The 19,660-nt window shown below is 56.1% G+C and overlaps 1 protein-coding gene across 15 annotated transcripts in view; it reads left to right on the forward strand.

Moving 5' to 3' along the window:
- The first annotated feature begins 239 nt into the window (after positions 1–239).
- The window catches only part of NRXN2 (neurexin 2), a 102,544-nt gene continuing 83,123 nt past the window's right edge, over positions 240–19,660 (forward strand). For all 15 annotated transcript variants that reach the window (XM_053925053.2, XM_053925062.2, XM_053925058.2 and 12 more), the window contains exons 1-2: positions 240–431; positions 9,184–10,150. In XM_053925053.2, coding sequence (XP_053781028.1) covers positions 9,427–10,150 — 724 coding nt within the window. In that variant the 5' untranslated portion in view covers positions 240–431; positions 9,184–9,426. The remainder of the gene's footprint in view (positions 432–9,183; positions 10,151–19,660) is intronic.

Raw genomic sequence — 19,660 nt, forward strand, 5'->3', positions numbered from 1 at the left:
GGAGCCAGGGCTAAAGACGGCGAAAGGCGGGGAAGAGCTCGTTTGCCTTGGGGCCGGGATGCCTGGGTCCTTCTTGGGGGCGGAGGTGGGCCCACGGAGCCGCGGGACTGGCGGCTTCTACGCCTTTTCATTGGCTGCGCCGCTCGTCCATTAGCGCATCCTGGTCCAATGCACGCATCTGCGGGGCGGGCACTGGTGCTGAGGCTGCCGTCAGTCGGTGTTGCAGGGATGCGGCGGCGGGAGCAGCCGCCCTGACTCGCAGAGCATCCTCCTCCAAGCGGCACCGCGGCGGGGCGGGCGGGGACGCGGCGGGGAGCTGGAGAGGCGCGAGGCAGCCGACACCGCTGGCTGCTGTTCTGTCACCCGCCAGAGACGCCGCGGCTCCGGGGCTCTGATCCCCACCCTCCAGTTCTTGGAGCCCCCAGAACCAGGTACAGGGTTGGGGGGGGGGCTGCGGCGAAGACGGGCGGGGGGCGGGAGCCGATCTAGGGAGGGGAGCGACCAGAGAGGCGGGGGAGGCAGGAAGGATGGATTGGGGGGCGGGGGCGCTGCCGTGCTGAGAGGGCTGGCTGGGTGACAGAAGAGGCTAAGCGACTGGGGGTTGGGGGTCGAAACCTCCCTGTGGAAGGGGCACTGGCCCTGAGCTGGGGTGAATGGAGGTTGAGGGAGGGATGGGGAGGGGAGGGCTGCGAGGGAGGCTCTGAAGAGGGGGTTCCCCAGTCTGTGCTAGCCCCAGGGGCTGGAAGCAGTGCTCAGCCAGAGGGGCTGGGGAGCTCTTGTGCTCTGAAGGGTCTGCAGGAGAAAGCAGCGAGGAGCTGGGCTTCGTGGGAGGAGGAGAGGTGCTGGAGAGGGGAAAGAGAGTAGTGGAGAGGCAAGGAGCAGGGGCCAGGCCAAGTGCTTCATGCTGGGGGCACCAGTGAGGACCAGGCTTTACTGGGGGATGGGAGCCAAGGAGAGGAGGTTATTGGGAGGGAGCAGAGGGGAAGGTGCCAAGGTGTTTGAGGCAGAGATGGGTCTGTGCCCGTGGAGAGCCAGGAAAGATGGGGGGCCTGAGGGAGAGGAGCGGAAGCTTGCGGGAGAAGGTTGGGGGCCATAGAGAGGGAGACTGGGAAATCAGTAGGAGGGGGCTGTGCCGGGGTGGGAATACACTGGGGCGGTGACAGGGTTATGGTCAGAGAGTGCTGCAGGGAGAGGAAGCTGTGGGCCCCTGGGCTTGCTCTCCACCCCCAAAGAAGAGGGGGCCTTTTCTCATGTCCCAGCCTCCTCCCCTAGCAGAAATAGACATCTGCCTTGGGTTTTTTGGGCTGGGGTATGAGCCCTTGAACCCTTGGAGACAAAATTGGCTGTGGGGAGCTGTTGTATTCTTTACTCTCAACCTCACCTGAGTCCTGGGTGAGGACATTTGGTGCTTCACTGAACCAGCAAGGTCTGTGTCTTGGTGCCTGGAGGTGAAGGGGGAAGCTGTCCAGACCTGGAGTGATGAAATCAGTCCTAGTGGGTGGGTGGGTCTTGGGTCACCAGTCTGCTTGACTGCCTTGGGAGCTTCTGTACACCTTTGGTTTTGTATATGTTGGGGGTGGGCTCCATGGGTGAGGACCTCCCATTCATTCCTGCCCCTCCCTCTTGTCCACCTTCCCTGTGTCTGGGTGTTCCTTTTGGGGGACGGTGGACTTTAGGGCTTTGCATTCTTTCTTTTGCCAGAGAAGTAGAAAAAGAGAAGGGAGGCTGGCTGCTCTGTTAACCAGGAGGTCTTCTGTTTTGTGGGTGCTTCAGCCACTCAGGTCCCTAAATCCTCCTGCCTCCAGGGACGCTGGCATCTGAGGTTGGGCGGCCCTTTCTGGGGGTAAGGGAGAAGGGTCTGGCCGGGGTTCCTTCATTCCTGCCAGAGGAGGTGTTCTCAGGCCCATCTTGTCCTCAGGTCCACAGCGGGTGGGACTGGCTGGCCAGCAGGGGCCAGTGGTCACTGTCAGCGGGTGGCTGGGAGTTCTCTGCAGGAGCCCAGGCCTCTTCTGCTTCTTGGCCTGGAACTCTGGATTCCTGAGGAGGGATTGGGTCCTGGAGGGGTTATTGGGGACCTCTCTTTCCTCCAGATTCTGTCTCTACCCGGGTCCTGCTGCTCTCTCCTGTCCGCCTTTGCCAGTGACATAGACAGCCTGACACTCATACATACAGCCTGGCACCCACCTAGACACACACCTACACAGTCACACACACCTGCGTACACAATACACCTCCTGGCAGCATACCGCCTACACTCCCTGCCCAGAGAGACTGCCACCTCGCTGCCTCAGAGACCTCCCCCAGGCTCTTGCCATCATGCACATCCACACACATGGCCCTCACATGCCCCCAGAGCCCCAGCACCGCATGGTCAGCGTTCACAGTCCGCATCCAACTGTCCACCTGCCCGGGTTCCCGTAGTCGTCTCAGGCACACCCATACTCTGCCATGCACACCTTTGCTCTCTGGGACACACCCTCCCCTCCCGGACACCCACACATGCACACCCTCCCAGGCACATCGACACCTCCTACCCCTTCACGGCCCCAACACACATCACTAAGTACCACGTTCTCCTCTGGTCCGAAGCACTTTGCTTCCGTCTTTGTGCGTGCACCTGTGTGCACACACCGGCACACACTCATGTGTGCTCACAGCCCCGTTAAACCTTGGTTCACCCCTTAAGCTTCTCTCGCTTTCATTCTCTTCCCCTCTATCTCTCTCTCTCCCTCACTCGCTCTCAGATCCTTGTACCCTCAGAAAGTCCCATGAAACCCCGGGCCTTCCTACCTGCCCTCAATCACGATCCCCCCTGGTCTAGTCCACCACCCGGCCACACCTGGCCTTCCTCAGAACCTTCCCACTTCCAGGTGCCCCACCCGAGCACTCACCTTACCCCAGTGCTGCCCATGCTGCCCATTCATTCCCAGCCCCTGAGCCCAGTCCCGTGGGGACGCCCTGACTGTTTCACACGCAGCCAACCCTGCTGCTCCATCTGTTGGGGCACTCCCTGCCTGGCCCCGTCCACGCGGGCAGGCCTGTGGGCTTTCAGAGACTCATTCAACAAATAATCTAGCGCAGGCTAGGCACCTGGTTGTCATTTCCAGAGCTGTCTCTGCTGCTGCCGCCGCCACCATTTACCGTGGTGGGGTAGGGGGAGAGTGAGGCTGCACGGGCTCAGCTCTGCCCTTCGGTGGCCTCAGTTTCCTCATCTATAAAATGGGGGTCCTCACACCTACCTCATGGGGTTTATGAAGAGCTAGATGAGACGAGTGTGACAATAATCGTAGTCACAACAGCTGTGTTTACTGCGGACCTGCTGTGAGCCTGGCTCTGTGCTCAGCGCCCCGTGAGCTTCGCCTGCTCTGATGCGCTTGTCAGGCCCCTAGAAAGCCCCCGATAAACAGTAGCTCTGCGCATCATCATCGTCGTGACCTGACCGTCCACAAACACACCTTTCACGGACACCACGTTTCCAGGCACCTCACGCTCACTCGCAAGGCTGCCCCTGGAAACCGTCTGTCGCCTCTGCACGGCTGGGGTGTACCCACCCAGGTCGGAATCCCCCAGCTGTACACAGCACAGGGGTGGGCAGAGGGGTGAGCTCACTCTTCCCACCACCTATACCCCAGCCCCCAGGCAACTGTGCTTTGCCCCCCACTCCGCTGAGTCATTCCCCAGTCCCCAGCCCACCCATCTCCTCGGCCCCACACACCTTGTAGCGGCCTTGTCATGTGCACCTCAGGCTGCCACCTCTTGGGTCCAGCCCCTCCATGCTTCTCTCCTGGACACAGAGACCGGCTCAGGGGGACCTGTGAGCCCGGCCGTGCTACTGGGGCACGCCCACGGGTCCTCACACCCATTCTCCCATTCTCCTACCTTCTTGGGCAGGGGAGGTGCCCGGTAGATGGGCGAAGGGCCCAGGGGGAGGAATCTAAATCCCAGCTCTGCCACTTAAACTGGATGACCTTGGGGGGGGATCCCTTCTCTTCTGAAGATCCCTTCACCATCTGTAAAAGGGGGCAGTGCTAAGACCTCCTTGCTGACTTCCCTCATTGGGCTCTGGTGAGAATCGAAGGAAAGAAGAGACACATGGAGTTTTGTAAACTGTAAAATGCTGAGGAGTTTTACAAGTAATCATTGATATGACACCTACTTTTCAGTTTCAGTCTATGCTAGGCACTGTTCTAAGTGCCTTACATACATCACGGTGACTGTTAGTTTTGACAACATCGCATTACTTCTATTTTACATGTAAGGAAGCCAAGGCCCAGAGAAGCTAAGTAACTTGCCCAAGGCTACACAGCTAGAAGAACTAGACTTGGCATTCGAACCCAGCCCCAGCGTCATTGCACTATCTTGTTCTTGCCCACCTCGGAGGAGTGGCTGGACGCGGACTTGCTTGAGGGCTTCTTTGTGTCTTCGAGGGCTGGAAGGAAGGAGCCGCAAGGGGAGGTTGGAACTGTTTGCACCCCGCCAACGCCGCCTAGGGTTTTGCGGGGAAGAGGGGACCCTCCAAAAAACACATGCTGTGGCTGGAAGGGCTCACATAGTTTGCCGTCCCCTCCCATATGATTCAAGAGCCTGGTCCTGAGCATCTCCGAGCAGTAGTCATCCCGCCTCAGCTCACACGCCTCCGCAGACGGGGAACTCACCATCCCCCGGAGGCGGCCTACTCTACTGTTGGATGCTTTGGATTGCCGGCAAGTTTCTCTTTATCTTGAGCCAAAATCTCCCTCCTCATTACAGGCACTTCTCCCACCTGTCCACGGGCTGCCTTCTGGGGCCACCAGAATGTGTGTAAACCCAGCTCTTCCTTCCTGGTGCCTGGGGGAGGCCCCTGCTGTCACGCTCCCAGCTGGCATGAGAGGGAGCTGGCGTGAGGAGAGGACAGCCAGAGGGAGGCTGGCATTCCCATGGCTGGAGGTGTATGTGAGTGCAGTGTAGGTGTGCCCGGAGAAGGGGTTGAGCGGACGCCAGGAGAAGGCTCCTGGCCGGGGGCTTTGCCAGGGGTGGGTGTGGACTATCTCACTCTGGATTCTGCATCCATTCGCTCAGTTTGCACTGGTGGTAGGGGAGCTAAGGCCTTTGGTCAGACGGGAGGCTCAGTGGAAAGCATCTAGAATGGAAGGCCAGTGGCCTTGGTTTTAGTTTTGCTCTGCTGTGTGACCTTGGGCCGTCACTATCCCTCTCTGGGACTCAGTTTCCACCTCAAAAAAATGAGAGGCATGCACTCCGTTGACTTTGAGGTCTGCGTCTTTTGTTCCTAGGGGCGCAATCAGAGTCCAGGCCTCCTGGAGAGGGCAGTGGCCCCTGTGGTCAGATCAGAGAAGGGCGGGCTCTGAGCCTGCCCCTGCCCTGTGGCCTGTGGCCAGTACAGGGGAAGAGTAAGGCTACTTCTTACTTGCACTGGAACTTGGGCAAATGAATTCATCATTCTAAATGCAGGCTCCTTGTTTGTAAGCCAGGGGTGACTCAACTACCTCCTGGAACTGGAGGATGAAATGCACCTGGTGGTCCAGCCTCCCTCTGATGGCGCAGTGTGGAGCCCAAAAGTTGTAGCCCAGATGCTGCAGTCTCCCTGGCCTGGCCGTGGGAAGACGAGGAGGAGGTTGTCAGCCGAGGAGGACCCAGAAATAGTCTAGGAGAGGATTCAGTAGGGAAGAGAGTAGGATGAGGTCCTGAGAGCAGCCGAGTCACCCCAACCCCCACCCCCTCCAGCTCCCATCACCACTGGCTCAACGTTGCTAGGTCCACCCGTGCTAGGGGGCTCTGGGTGCTGACAGGGTGCAGAATCCCGGATGACACCGGCGAGGTCAGTTCTGCAGAGGAGCAGTGGCCCCAGGTCAGCAGTGGCTGGCAGAGTGCGCCGCAGTGACGTCAGTTAGCAGGCAGGGTACCCCGAGGCTGCTCTGGCCAGTCAGTGTTCGTGTGCTGACAGGAGGCACTGGTGAAGAAGCGTGGGTTTTGGGGTGCAGTGCCTGAGCTCTGTGCATGCAGGGGGCTTCCACTGCACTGCATGAGACCGGGCGAGGGGCTTTGTGCAACTCCAGGGGCACCATCTACTCGATACAGTTGTGCAAGGCGATGGCCCTGGCCATGGTGGGGAGGTCTGAGGCTAGATGCTATCTCTGCATCAGGAGGTGAAGAAGGAAGGGACATCTTGCTTAGCAGGAATCCCCTGTATCCTGGGAGGAAGGGTGGGTTGAAGGCTGGGTCAGCAGAAGCTTGGGTCTGGAGTGAGGAGGCCGAAAGGAGGGGAAAAGAATGGTGAAAAGCAGCAGGTTTCCTGGGAACTCTAGGGTAGGGTGGGGCAGGAAGGACCCAGGTGTCCGCTTAGCTCACATTCCTCTTGGGACAATCTCTGCCTGGCAAGCCTGAAGCTGTCCCAATGGTCTCTGGGTCCCTGGGGAGAGAACGCAGGGAGGGCTAGGGCTTCCTGCTGGCCAGCCCTGCAGCCCCTGTGCCCCTGGCACTGAGCCAAGCTGGCCTATGCTGCAGAGCTGCGGGCTGTGGGGAGAATGAGTAATGAGCCTTGAGGGGCTGCAGACCCAGACCCTGGCCTTGCCCCTCCCTGGAGGCACCCGTAAGTTCAGCATCTGTCCCCACAGCTGGCTCACAGACACATGCCTGCACATAGCACCCCCTTCCTGCCCACACTGTCCCTGCACATCTTGGCACACACAGACCAGTGGAATCGCCCCCTCCTAGACTCTCTCAATTTGCTGCCACCCCCTCCCCCAATCAGGTAACATTCTTTCTGTTTCTCAGACCTCAGGCCTCTACCTCCTGGTCTCTGGAGGCCTCTCCACCATCATTCCCTCTACCTGTCCTCTGCCAACTTCCTGAACAAGGGACACCCTGCCCCTGGGTGTTGAGCACGCACCCTTCTGCCATCTCTCTAGAAGGTGGGGATCTATGACAGAGGGACTGGGTTGGGGACGAGGGCAGGGGAACTAAGGTCCCCTCCCTTTCCTGAGCTGAGGGGAGAGTGGACAGCAACATGAAATCCTATTCCCTGTGCCAGTGGAAATCAATAGCTAATTAATTCCCTCCCCAAAATAGTGTCCAGAGGTGGGGGCCTGGGAGAGAGGCTTAAAGAGGCCAGGCCAGGCTGAGACTGGGACCCTAGCAAGGGAGGGAGGGAGGATGTCACTCAGGGGCTGCACATCTGCTGGGGGTCACTGGCTACCCCTTCTGGAAAAGAGGGGGAGTTTGGCCTTTCCCTCAAGCTTGAAGGTCCCCCTCCCTTGCTATGGGCTGGAGTGGGGGTGCATGTATTTGGGGGTAAAGGCGTCAATCAGGCTGGGAGCAGGTGCTGCATTTAATTTGATTGGCTAATTAGCCTGTGCATGTTAATTATCTCCTTTACCCAATGAGGAGAGGCAGTGGCAAAGCTATATATAACCCGACAGCATTTAGAGGGAGAGGGGCTGCTGCCTGGATCGCCTCTGCCCCTGCCTGGGAAGGAGCAGCTCTTGGAGGGGCACTTGAGTCCCCGTTGGAGTCGATAGGATTTGGGGTGGGAAGGAGCCAGATGGAAGGACCTGAGAGCTGGGCTATGGGGGTTCTGAGGACTTCTCTGCCCCATCTTCCTTCTGCACACCTTACCTCAACCATCCCTGCCCTCCCCCTCGCTACGGAGTTTTAGGGAGCCCCTAGCTTTCTCTCTCTTCCTTCACACTCCAGCTTCCTCCCACGTAGCTCTTGGACTCCTCACCACACCCCTCCAACCTCTTCCCTCTCCAAGCCACCCCCCTCCTCTTCTTTTGGAGACCACTCTCTGAGCTACACCTGTGGCTGCCCTGCCCTTGTCTCCTTCATGGAGACAGATATGGATCAGCCAGATGGGATCTAGGTCCCAGTTCCCTGTGGACTGGCTGTGTGACCCTGGGCCAGTCCCTAGACTTCGCTGTGCGGGCTTCCCCAGTGGTTAATTGGAATAATGGGACTTCTCAGAGTGATGAAGTAAAACGACATTTGTAAAAATGCCCAGCACACAGGGCCTTGACAAATGCTGTCTGAATTTGGAATTTAATTTTATCTATCTTCCCTTTCCTTTTCTCCCCATCAGGCCACCTTTCTCCTCTATTACTCCTCGGGCTCTGTCACTTGCCATGCAATTCCTCTCCTTCCACTCCCCACTTCAATCTTTTCCTGTCTGTTCCTAAACTGTGGCCCCTCCAGGCTTCTCTCTCAGACTTCTTCCCACCTCCTTCCCTTCCTCCCTCCCCCAAATAAAATCAATGCAATATTCAGGAGGGTTGTTGGATATAAATAATTACGACTTGGAGTTTAACGAGATGCAAATTCCCCTCCCCTGCGTGGGGTATAAATTGCTCTCTGACAGCCAGTTACAAGGGTAATCATTTCAGAAAGGCAATTTTATGCAAATAAGCCTGCCTGCCTCCTGGTGGCTCCCCCAGCCCTGGATGAGGAGGAGGGGTGAAACTGAGAGGTGAAGGAGCCCAGGTAGTGGGCCAGGCCGAAGGCTAAGGACTGGGAGCTAGAGGCTGAGGGTGACAGACATTTAAGTTCAGGAAGGATCTGGGCTCGGGAGCAGAGGGGTTGGGGCCCAGGAAAGGGTGAGTGTGGCTGTGGGGGGGATTGGAGACAAGGAATCCGATGGCTGTGTCCTTGCGTGGATGGAGAGGGCCTGCGGCCTGGATGCTTGGGTCCTGCCTGGCTTCTCTCCCTTACCCCCTTCCCAGCCGGATTACTCTGTGATACCATTGACGGATTGACATTTAATTAATCCCAATGAATTATTTAGCAACTTCATTATCCAGCATCAGCAGCTGATGAGAGAGCCAGGGCTGGTGGTGGGAGCCATGCACAGGGTTTGGGTGGCTCAGAGAGGAACTGGCTGGGGTCACCAGCTGGAGGAGCTGGCCCTGGTCCTGACAGGCGAGAACGAGGGCATCTGGGCTGGGCTCCTACTGGACTCGTACCTGGCCACATCTCAAACCAATAATGCCCTGAGGAAGTGCCATCTCTCCCCAGGTGTTGAGCCCCAGCATTCCCATCCACTGTAGTGTCTCTTTTGCTCTCCAGGTCAGGGCGGCTCCTCAAGTTCTAAAGGGAAACAACTGGGCACTTGCTGATGTGAGTGGGGAGCTAGACACCGAGGGCCTCCCCTCTCCCGAGCTCCTCATTAACTTTTTCTTCTCTCTTTTCTCGCAGGCATCCCTCCCCCATCTTCCATCGGAGCCCGCAGCGGGGGAGGGGCGCCTCTGCCGGGGCTCGGGGAAGCCAGCACTTGGGCCCCTGCGTGCCTCGCTTCGGGGTCAGGCCCATGGCACTGTGAGCCCGCGAGGAAGCCCCGCTCGGTGCGGGGGGCGCCCGGCCCCCTCCCCGCCCCATGCGCCCGCGGCTCTGAAGCCTGAGCGGGGCCGGGGGCCGGGCGGGGCCGGGGCCGCCGGAGGCATGGCGCCTGGGAGCCCATGGTGGCCGCCATCCCCGCCGCTGTTGCTGCTGCTGCTGCTGGCAGCGGGCGCCAGCGGCCTGGAGTTCGGCGGTGGCCCCGGGCAGTGGGCTCGCTACGCGCGCTGGGCGGGCGCGGCAAGCAGCGGGGAGCTCAGCTTCAGCCTGCGCACCAACGCCACCCGCGCGCTGCTGCTCTACCTGGACGACGGCGGTGACTGCGACTTCCTGGAGCTGCTGGTGGTGGATGGGCGCCTGCGGCTGCGCTTCACGCTTTCGTGCGCCGAGCCGGCCACGCTGCAGCTGGACACGCTGGTGGCCGACGACCGCTGGCACATGGTGCTACTGACCCGCGACGCGCGACGCACGGCGCTGGCGGTGGACGGCGAGGCCCGAGCCGCCGAAGTGCGCTCGAAGCGGCGCGAGATGCAGGTGGCCAGCGACCTGTTCGTGGGCGGCATCCCGCCCGACGTGCGCCTCTCGGCGCTCACGCTCAGCACCGTCAAGTACGAGCCGCCATTCCGCGGCCTCCTGGCCAACCTGAAGCTGGGCGAGCGGCCCCCTGCGCTGCTGGGCAGCCAGGGCCTACGCGGCGCCGCTGCCGACCCGCTGTGCGCGCCCGCGCGCAACCCCTGCGCGAACGGCGGCCTCTGCACCGTGCTGGCCCCCGGCGAGGTGGGCTGCGACTGCAGCCACACGGGCTTCGGCGGCAAGTTCTGCAGCGAAGGTGAGCCGGGGAGCCGCCGCGGGGCGCCTGGCTGCGGGAGGGAGGGGCTGCAGGTGCCCCGGGGTCGGAGCCTGTGAATGTGCACCACCACGCGAGGATGGTGAGGCGTGTCCCGTGTGAGGATGCCTGTCTCGGGAGAGCGCACGTGAATAGGTAGAGAGCGCAGGAGCTGCACAGAGAGGCGGGAGAGCGTGGGCGTGGCCAGCGTGGGCGTGGCCTCTGAGGGCCGACTTCCCCCGACTCAGGATGGTTCTGTGGCTACTTGTGGGTAGTCCTGTGTAGTCAGGTCCTGGCTAGAGAGTGTAGGTCCGGCGCTTGAGAGTGTGTGTGGGTCCTTCAGGTGATGGGACGTGAGGCTCCTGAAGAGGGCTTGTGGGTGTGGCCTGTGTGGGTGGGACCTAAGAGAGGCAGTGGGCGGGGCCTTGAGGGCGGGGGCTCCGGGGCGGAAAGGCCTGGGGTCTGAGAGGGAGTCCTGAAGAAAGTGGGAAGGCCACACACGGCGTGAGGGCGAATGGTCGGCTGGGGGTGGGGCCTGCGGGCGGGAGTCTGTGCGCATCCGCAGGTGAGGCGCGCCAAGACGGCCTCTGAGGCTGGGCTGCCTCGGAGGGATGAAAGCTTAGACGTGAGGGCGGTGGGCGTGGGGCGGGGGGCACGGAGGCGCGTGAGGGCGAGTGGGGGTTGCGAGCCGTGGCTGCAAGCTCCAGGAGGGAGGGGACCGAATGTTTCTTTTTCACGGAATCGGCAGAGCCCCTTCGAGAGTGAAGGAAAATTGAGGGAGAGGGTGGCTGAGGCTTCTGCAGCTCATGACTAGGAGACGACGGATTTGTTGAGGGGCAAAAAAAAAGGCTGGTCGCTTGTCCCTGGTGGGAGGCGGGAGGCCGAAGGTTCTGTTTCGAACACCCAGGCCTGAGCAGCCTGGGCTTTGGAAGAGAGACTAGTGGTCTGGAGCGGGCTTGGTGGGACGCTGGGGTGTGGCGTCGAACGTGGATAGGGGCTTGACAGGGCGGTTTAAGGGAGGGGGAGGTTCTGCCAGCTCCCCAGCTGCAAGGGGCAGAGAGGGGCGATGTGCGGGGACGGGGTGGTGGGGTGCACCAGGCCTGGTTTGTGGGTTTCGTGGGGGTGGGAGAAGGAGGGACTTTAAGGCACCTGTTGTACTTTGGTCTGGCTGAGGAGTGGGGAGAGGCTCCCCATCTTCTTCATCCCGGGTCAGTGGCGGCTGCTCTCTGCAGGCGTGTGCAGACAGACACGCGTTCCTCTCCCTCAGGGACCCCGGAAGCCGCGGCCCACGCAGCAGTTGCACGCGTCTGCCCGGAGAGGGAGTCTTGGGGGTGTGTGCGTATGCAGGTGTGTGCCCACCATCGAGCGTGGCCCTGGGACTGCTTTGGGGTTGGGCGTCCTCATGGCCGCCAGCAGGCGGACAGCCAGGGCAGGAGCTGAGTGTGTACGTGTGGCCTTGGGCTTGGGAAACCCGCACTTTGCATCGCATTTTGATTGCGTATCTATATATGGTAGAGGAATGTAAAAGGAAGGTTTTTGGATTGCTTTTTGGGGGTTATTCGTACAAGGTTGTGGGGGCATATCTTCAGGAACTGTGTGTATTAAGTTAATCTGACGCCTTCTCGCCTCTTCCCCAAGGAGCTCAGGTGCTCCCTAAACTGTGAAATTGGTATCTGTGTGCGCGTTTGCCTGCGTGCAGAGGCCCGTGAGTCTGGCAGCGTGTATGTGTGTGAATGAGACTGTTTGAACAGTAGTGTTTACAGCCTGAGATCCAGTGCCTAGTGGAGTGAAGAGTGCTCACGTGTAAGGGCGTGTGCTGGTGTGCAGGGGCCCACGGGCGTGTGTTGCAATGTGAGGCCTCAGTAAGACCCCTGGACTCTGTGAGGAGTCCTTCTCTCTATGACCTCTCTGTGATTCTGCGGTCCCTGTGACGTCTCCCCTTCAAGCCTCCCTAGGAAAATAGGCCGATGGGGACATCTGTAATAGTGGCAACAATACAAATAAAGTTAAAAAAGAAAAAAAGGACATAGGATGAACCACCCTTCTAACTTGATGGAAGGGAAATGTGAGCCTCAGAGAGGTAGGTTACGGTAATTGGTCCACAGGGTCACCGTGCAGAATTGGGCCTTGGGCCTATGAAAAATGCAGCCAGAGGCACCCTGGGCAAACAGAGGCCTTGCATTCATTCCCTGAAAGGATTCGATGGCCAGAGGCTCCCAGCGAGCCCCGCAAAGCGTGTGCTTCTGGTGCGGGTTGCGTGGCTTTGTGTCTGAGATGTGTTCGAGCACCCGTGTTGAGAGGGACTGTTCTGTGGATCATGTGTGTATGTGCTGGAAACGTGTTGGAAGAATGGTTGTGTCAGTTGTGTTGGAGCCGTGAGAGGCGGCTTCGTACCTGACCCACTGTGTGTGCGTGTGAGACTCGTGAAGAAGAAGGAAAGGGAAATGTTAGACGGGTGTCAGACAGCTGGTGGGGCAGGCGCGCTTCCGCGTGTGAGTGTGTGAGTGTGTGAGTGTGTGAGTGTGTGCAGTATCTGCTGAGGGAGTGGCACCTTGTCTGCGATAAAAAGGCAGGAATATTCATCTCTATATTCCCTGTACCTCACATAGTACCAAGCACTTAGTGGGTGTTTGATAAAGATTTGTGGAATGAATGAAGAGACATTACTATGTATCTGAGAGATTAAAGGCTTGTATATGCAGATGAAAATATGCACGCGTGTGTTTTCAGAGGTATGTTGTGGGAGGGCTTGGGCGTTGCACCTGCAGATGACAGGCGCAGTGACGGCTCTGATCCCCCTCCCCACCCCATTCCCTCTCCTTTTATTTCTGTTCCTTGTTTTCTGGGCATCTTTTGTGATATCCTGCGCTCATTACACTTCTACCAGTACATTGTCATCTAGCCAAGGGGGAAAGGAATGGGCTCCCGCCCTTGGGTTTTGGGGTTAAGGGAGGAAGACTTTAAGGAAGCAGGCCTGGCTCCCAACCTCTGAGACAGGTCTCAGGGCCAGAAGCCCTGAGCTTCCCTGGAAGTTACAGGCACTTCATTATTATCTGCTTTGAGTGGCTCTCAACTTTTTCTGAGATTAAAGACATTTTTAAAGTCAGTAATTCACAGTACCCTTTCCAAATAGTAGTTCTTTTTTTTATCTGTTTAGTGCGAAAATAGATGACTCAAAGCTACTATGAATTCAGGATAGCTTTTAGATGACTTTGATGTTCTATTTGCCATTGTGGTTAATCAAATATACATTAGAAAAAATAGTTGTAGCTTTATAGGCAAGACATACTGACCTGCTTTCAGGTGTTTGGTGTGCGTATGGACTTGTGGGTGCTTTGGAATGCCCCCCTGCCTTCCCAGGTCTGGGCACACCCACTGAGTAAGAATCTCCGTGTTGGGAAAGTTTCTTCTTTCCTCTGGGGTGTCTGTATGAACGACTGAGTGTGTGTACCTGCTGACTATTTTTGCAGTGGTTTTGCACGTGAACTCCTCCTCATGTCACTGGAGTGTATAGAGAAAGGGCTGAAAAGTGATCAAGGAAGAAGTGTGTGCAGGTGTGTGGGAGACCTTCCGAGGAGTGGGTGCGCATAAGCACGGGACAGTGTCACGTGTGTGCCTGGCTTGGGAGAGAAATATGAAACTAGTGGTAAAGTGTGTGTTGGCAGCGAGGTAGATGTACGTGTCTCATGCGTGTGTTTTGCAAGTTTGTTGGTGATTTCATTCAACAGGTAGTTTTCAAGGCCTACTTGTGACCAGCCTCGTGTTGGGGAATCAGAGATGAATAAGCTGCTTTAGGAGTTAACTGTTTAATTGGGGAAATAGATAAAAACAAACAAACAAACAGTCCAGCCCTGACTGGTGTGGCTCAGTGGGTTGGGCATCGTCCTGTAAAGTGAAAGGTCACCGGTTCGATTCCCAGTCAGGACACATGCCTGGATTGCGGGCCAGGTCCCTGGTTGGGGGTGTGCGAGAGGCAACCGATCCATGTTACTCGTACGTCGTGTTTCTCTTCCTCTTTCTTGAAACCTCCCTTTATGCTTTCTCTAAAAATAAATAAGTAAAATCTTTAAAACAAACAAACAATCAAAAAACCTGTTTACTGTGTGATTAAGAGAGCAGATTCTGCAGCTAGACTGCCTGGGCAATGACCTTGAACTTAAGTTCTCTCTGCCCTGGTTTTCTTATCTGTAAAATAGGGACAATAATAGTAGTACCTACATTATAGATTTGTTGTGAGCATTAAATTAGCTAATTCTTGCGAAGTGCTTAGAACAGAGCCCAGCACATAGAAAGTGCTAATAACAGCAAAAGAACAACGCAAAACTGTGTAATATATATACCCGAAGAGATGCAGTGAGGCCGTGTGATTAAACCATAGACTCCCAAGGCTCAGATGTGGGTTTAAATCTGACTTCTCTACTCACTACTAGGCCTGTGACATCAGATGAGTACCTAACCTTCAGACTAATTCTTCCTAAATGGGGATGAGCATATTTCCTTCACAGGTGTCTTATGGGAATTAAATGAGTGTCTGGTACATAATAAGTGGTGAGGAAATGGTAGATACTATTACAGGCAGAGTACTCTTGGGGTTTTGAAGAAGGGGAGAGTTTGCTAGTTGGGAGGATCGGTAATAAAAGGCATGTTATTTAAGACTGGCCTTGAGCATTGATTAGCAAGTTTGATTTGGGGGAGTTCATTCCAAGCCAAGGAATTGGTGAGAACAGGGGCACGGAGGGGGGATATGTAGTCATGCCTGTAGAGGGGCACCGAAGAGTGCTGGGAAAAGGGTGGAATCTAAGGCAGGAGAAGCACATTGAGACCAGGTCTGGGCGTTCTGACCTAAGTCATTCAATCAACATTTATTGGACGCTGTGTACAGAGTATTGGCAGATGGAGCCACAAATGAATTTTGAGCAGGTATATGAATAATAAGAGCTGTTTCGGAAGCTGGGAGTGAGGTGTAGAATAGATGATAGGGAATAGAGTTACATGGTAGAAAAATCAGCTGGGAGATAGTTCAGGAAAGAAATGCAGAGGCCCTGATCCTTGGTTGTCTTGGGGAGTGGCAAGGAAGGGTGGTGGCAGCTGTGTTGACAGCATTGGCAGCCGCAGCTGAGAGCCATTGCTGAGGCTAAAGCTGTGGGTCTCTGCTTCTTGCATGTGGAGGTGGTCGGGAGGGGGCAGAGATTTCAGGTTTGCATGGCTGGAAGGGTGGTGGATGGGGGAGAGGAAAGGGAGAAGTCAGGAGGGGGGCAGGTTTGGCAACAGGCCGTGCATATGGTGAGTCGTGGTGCCTCCGGCGTTCCTCGACAGAGGTGTCCAGACGGCAATATGAGATGGAGCTTTGAATGGAAGGCGGGGCTGCCGATGGTGACCTGGGAGCCACAAGCATGGAGAGATACTATTTGAAGCTCTAGAATCGGGTGAGGTGGCCAAGGAGAAGGTGAAAGACTTCAGAGGAGCATCCAGTTGGGAGGAGGAGGGAGAGGAGCAGCTGCAGACAGTGAAGGAGCAGTAGGAACAAAAAGAGAATCAGATCACACAGGCAAGGACAGAAAGCATGGGGCCAGGCAGCCAGTGGGTGTTTGCGAGGTGCCTTGGCTGCTTTATCTCTTTTAATCCCTGTGACCACCACCTGAAATAGAAGAGCTTCGATCTGCTCCCTGAGCTGACTCTGGGGCCCGTTGTCCCCGCCTTTGTCCATGCTGCGTCCAAAACAGAGAGGTGGGCAGTCAGCTGTATCCATGGATTACCTGCACTTGGTTTATTGGGGTGCTTGGGGACAGTGTTTGATCAGAATCCAGTAACTACCCCAAATTTCTCGGGCCACGGCTTCTCCCTTAAGCCAGTATGTGATGAGGGTGATCCTTCCTGGTTGGTCAGCTGTCCCGCACTGAGAGAGGGCGGTGGAAATCCTGCAGGAAAATCTCAGTCTTCTGAGCCCTCCTGGAAGAACTCCCTCTGGAAAGCGGGCCCTTTTCCCCCATTAAACTATACAGCTCACTAACATTCAAAACATCCAGATGGAAATCTTTCTGTATGTTGCACGCCTCCCTGCCTCCGTAAGCATAATATTTGGAATGTCTTCCGGATGACTCAGGCTGTCGTGATTCCCCTCAGGTGCTGCGCTGGATTGTTCCTCCTTTGAGGTCTGTCCCTGCCCGAAGTGATGCTTGACTGCCGGACTCCTGAATTCTTATATTAGCTTTTCCTGGTTTTTCCACCTCCGCCCGTAGGAGGAGTTGTCAGATAGCAACTCACATCCACCGCTCTGTCGGTTTGTGCACTTGGAAATCTGCATTCCCAAGCATGTCGGGACTGCGTGTCACCCACAGTAAGTGGAGTCTGGGTAGAGTCTGAGAAAATAACAGTTTCCCTGCATAACTGTTGCGATGCCAGTTTTGGCTGCTCAGACCCTGTCTTTTCTTTTGTTCCAGTCTTCACCACTGTCCTCCATAACGAATCTGCCGGAATCGCAAACTGATGTTGGGCAAGTCCGTACCATCTATGCCCTCTGGTGGGGCAGTCACAACCTATATGTGTGAAAACTGAGTAAAGGAGGTCGCGAATGTGGAATCACTGTCAGCTCTAACATCCGATATCTGTGGTCCTGACAGTTTCTGGGGTGGGAAGTGGCTCCGGGCAGAATGGGACTGACTGCTCAGGAGAGCCGTACAGGCAGCGGCTGCTGTAAGACTGGAGAGGAGGTGGATGCTCCCAAGGAAAGCCTCATGCAGCAGAATGGCTAAGAGCATGGGGTGCCCGGGTTTGAATCCCAGCTTTGCTACTTGCTAGCTGCATGAACTTGGGCAGTTTACTTAATCGCGTTGTTCTTCGATGTCCTACTCTGTAATTGAATAGCAATTAAAAAAAAAGGACTAAATGAAAAAAATGGACTAAATGAGTTTATATATGGAAATCCTTTACAATGTGCCAGGTACTATCTAAGGGATCAATAAATGCTACCATAATTATATTATTTTAAAAATCCTCAGCACAGGGTATGTTTATTGATTCGAGAGAGAGACAGAGACACACACCCACAGAGAAGCATCGATCAGTTGCCTCCTGTAGGTGCCCCGACTGGGGATCGAACCTGCCACGTCGATATGTGCCTTGACCAGGGATCGAACCCCTAACTTTTTGGTGCATGGGCTGATGCTCCAATCACTGAGCTTCCCGGCCAGGGCTACCATAATTATTAATCCTAGCGGTCAGGGAAGGCTTCAAGGAGGAGGTGGGACTTGGCTAAATCAAGGATGGCTGAGTGAGCTTGATGGAGGTGGAAGGGAAAGGATGGGGCTTTGCCATAAGGAAAACAGCCTAAATGAGGAGTCTCACGTGCCAGACAGTGGATGTGAGTCAAGTGTCTCGGGGAGGGGGTGGTGAGGAGAGCAAGATGTTTGTGCTTTGTGAGAGGTAAAAATCAGAACTGTGGAATAAAGTGAACTCCTAGAAGTCTTGACTTCCAGGCCAAGAATGTAGTTTCACTGGAAGTTTTAAAGCCAGACAAATTTGGGTTCAGATTTTGGCTCTGTCCCTTATGAATAGTACAATCTTGGAAAAGTTTCTTCCACTTTCTGAGCCTCGGTTTCCCCATCTCTGCAAGGGAGTCACAGCAGTATCCATTGACGAGGGGACGGTGGTGAGGGAACAATACAATGTACAGAAGGAGCCAGGCACCCTTGGAGTGCTCATTACATGAAATGGGCTTTTTATTATTCATTCAACAAACAGCCATGCTTTTTCCTGGGCCAGGAACTGTGCAAGCAGCTGGATATAGAGAGATGAATGAAACATTGTCCTTGCTCTTGGATATCTCACAGTCCAGTCAGGAAGCAGAGATGGAAACAGTTGCAAAACAGATCCCATAAGTGAAATAATAACACAATGTACATATCGAGAGCTGGCACAAAAGAGGGATGGCTCGCTCTGCCTGGGAGGTCACTTCAGAGCACAGACGAAGCTGTATTGACCTGGTCTGAAAGCAAGAGTCGACTTTTTTCAGACGGCTGAGGATGAGAAGAATAAGGATGGGGAAGGGCATTTCAAAACATGTGCAGAAACACGGCATGTCAGGGAAATGGGAAGAAATCGGGTGTGGCTGGAGCCAGACTGTTGTAGGAAAGGAGGTTGGAGGGAGGTGTGGTCAAACTGTGAATGGACTTTCCTGAGGCGACTGGACTTTATCCTGTAGGCGCTGGGAAGCCGTGAAGACGTGTACGCAGGGTGGTGACTTGGTTGGACCGCTCTGGTGGAGCTTGGACTGTGAGCTGCAGGGTGAAAAGACTGGCCATAGGGCAGGTTGTTTAAGAGGCTCATTCATGTTCTGAGGGGAGGATCTGTTGGCGGTCTGCCCTTGGGGCCGTGCAATGGTGATGGAGGGGTGGAAGGGGTTTCTAGGAGCGTAGTTCAGTTTTTCAGGTTTTAGAAGGTGGAACCAATGGGCCTGGTAGTTGGTATGAAAACAGAGCCGGGCCGACTTCTGGGTGCCTAACCGGCTCAGCGAACGCAGGCAGGGGAGAGGGCTTTGGGGGGCGGGGTATGGGATGGATCTTGGACACGTGGAGGGTGAGAAGCCCCAGAGACACTCAGGTAGAGCTTTTCTGAATGCAGGTGGGTATATAGGTCACGAGGACAGAAGAGAGGTTTGCACCGGAGCCACTGAAAAAGTTCCGAGTGTGTGCGCATGTGCATGTTTGTGTGCGTGTTGGTCACAGCAGTATTTGGTCAGGTGTTCCTGGGACTGGTGCCAAGAGAGGCAGGCTGCGATGGGCAGGGACGCCGACCAGCAGGAGTCTAATGCAGGAAACCCGGGGTGCGGGTGGGGCTATGGCGACTTAGTGGTGCAGAGGGAAAAGGCCAAGGTGATTTCGTGCTCCTGGGGAAGTGCCCTTGTCTGTCCAAAGGAGGTAGATAATACCACGGAGCTCACTCAGGCTGCTGGGAGGCGGAGGCACATACTGGGGGTCTGCATGGAGCTTGCCTCACTGATGAGCCTCTGGAGCCTGGCAGAGTGTGGGTGCTCAGGAAGTGTCGGTTGGAAGCAGTGCCCGTGCTGAATGCAGGGAAACGTGCACTTTGTTATGGGGGTGGAGATGTCGAGCATGGTGTTATGGTGGAGTTGGGATGGCAGAGAGCCACCCAGGTAATTGCTGAGCAGCCAGGGGAGGTGCAGGACTGGCACCCAGGGAACAGGCTGGGGCTGTACAAATACAGTTTTGGGAGGTTCCCTAAACGACAAAAGGGATCGGTCACTGAGGAGGGCTGGAGAAGAGAGAGGAGTGTGGAGGGCATGGGGCTGAGCCTGCAGGGGCCTGGGATGGCAGGTGCGGGGCACAGGTTAATCAGCAGAACTCGAAGAGCTGCAGAGAAAGTGGACTCAATGGGTCCCTGGGTGCCACCTCTCAGAAGCCAGGAGAGGGAAGGCTTGTACAGGCGGCAGGCCAAACTTGCTTGTTCCACTTCCCTGAGCACAGCATGACCCAGGGCGGTGGCAGGGGGCAACAC

The sequence above is a fragment of the Desmodus rotundus genome, chromosome 5 (assembly GCF_022682495.2).
Source record: "Desmodus rotundus isolate HL8 chromosome 5, HLdesRot8A.1, whole genome shotgun sequence".
Taxonomy (NCBI): domain Eukaryota; kingdom Metazoa; phylum Chordata; class Mammalia; order Chiroptera; family Phyllostomidae; genus Desmodus; species Desmodus rotundus.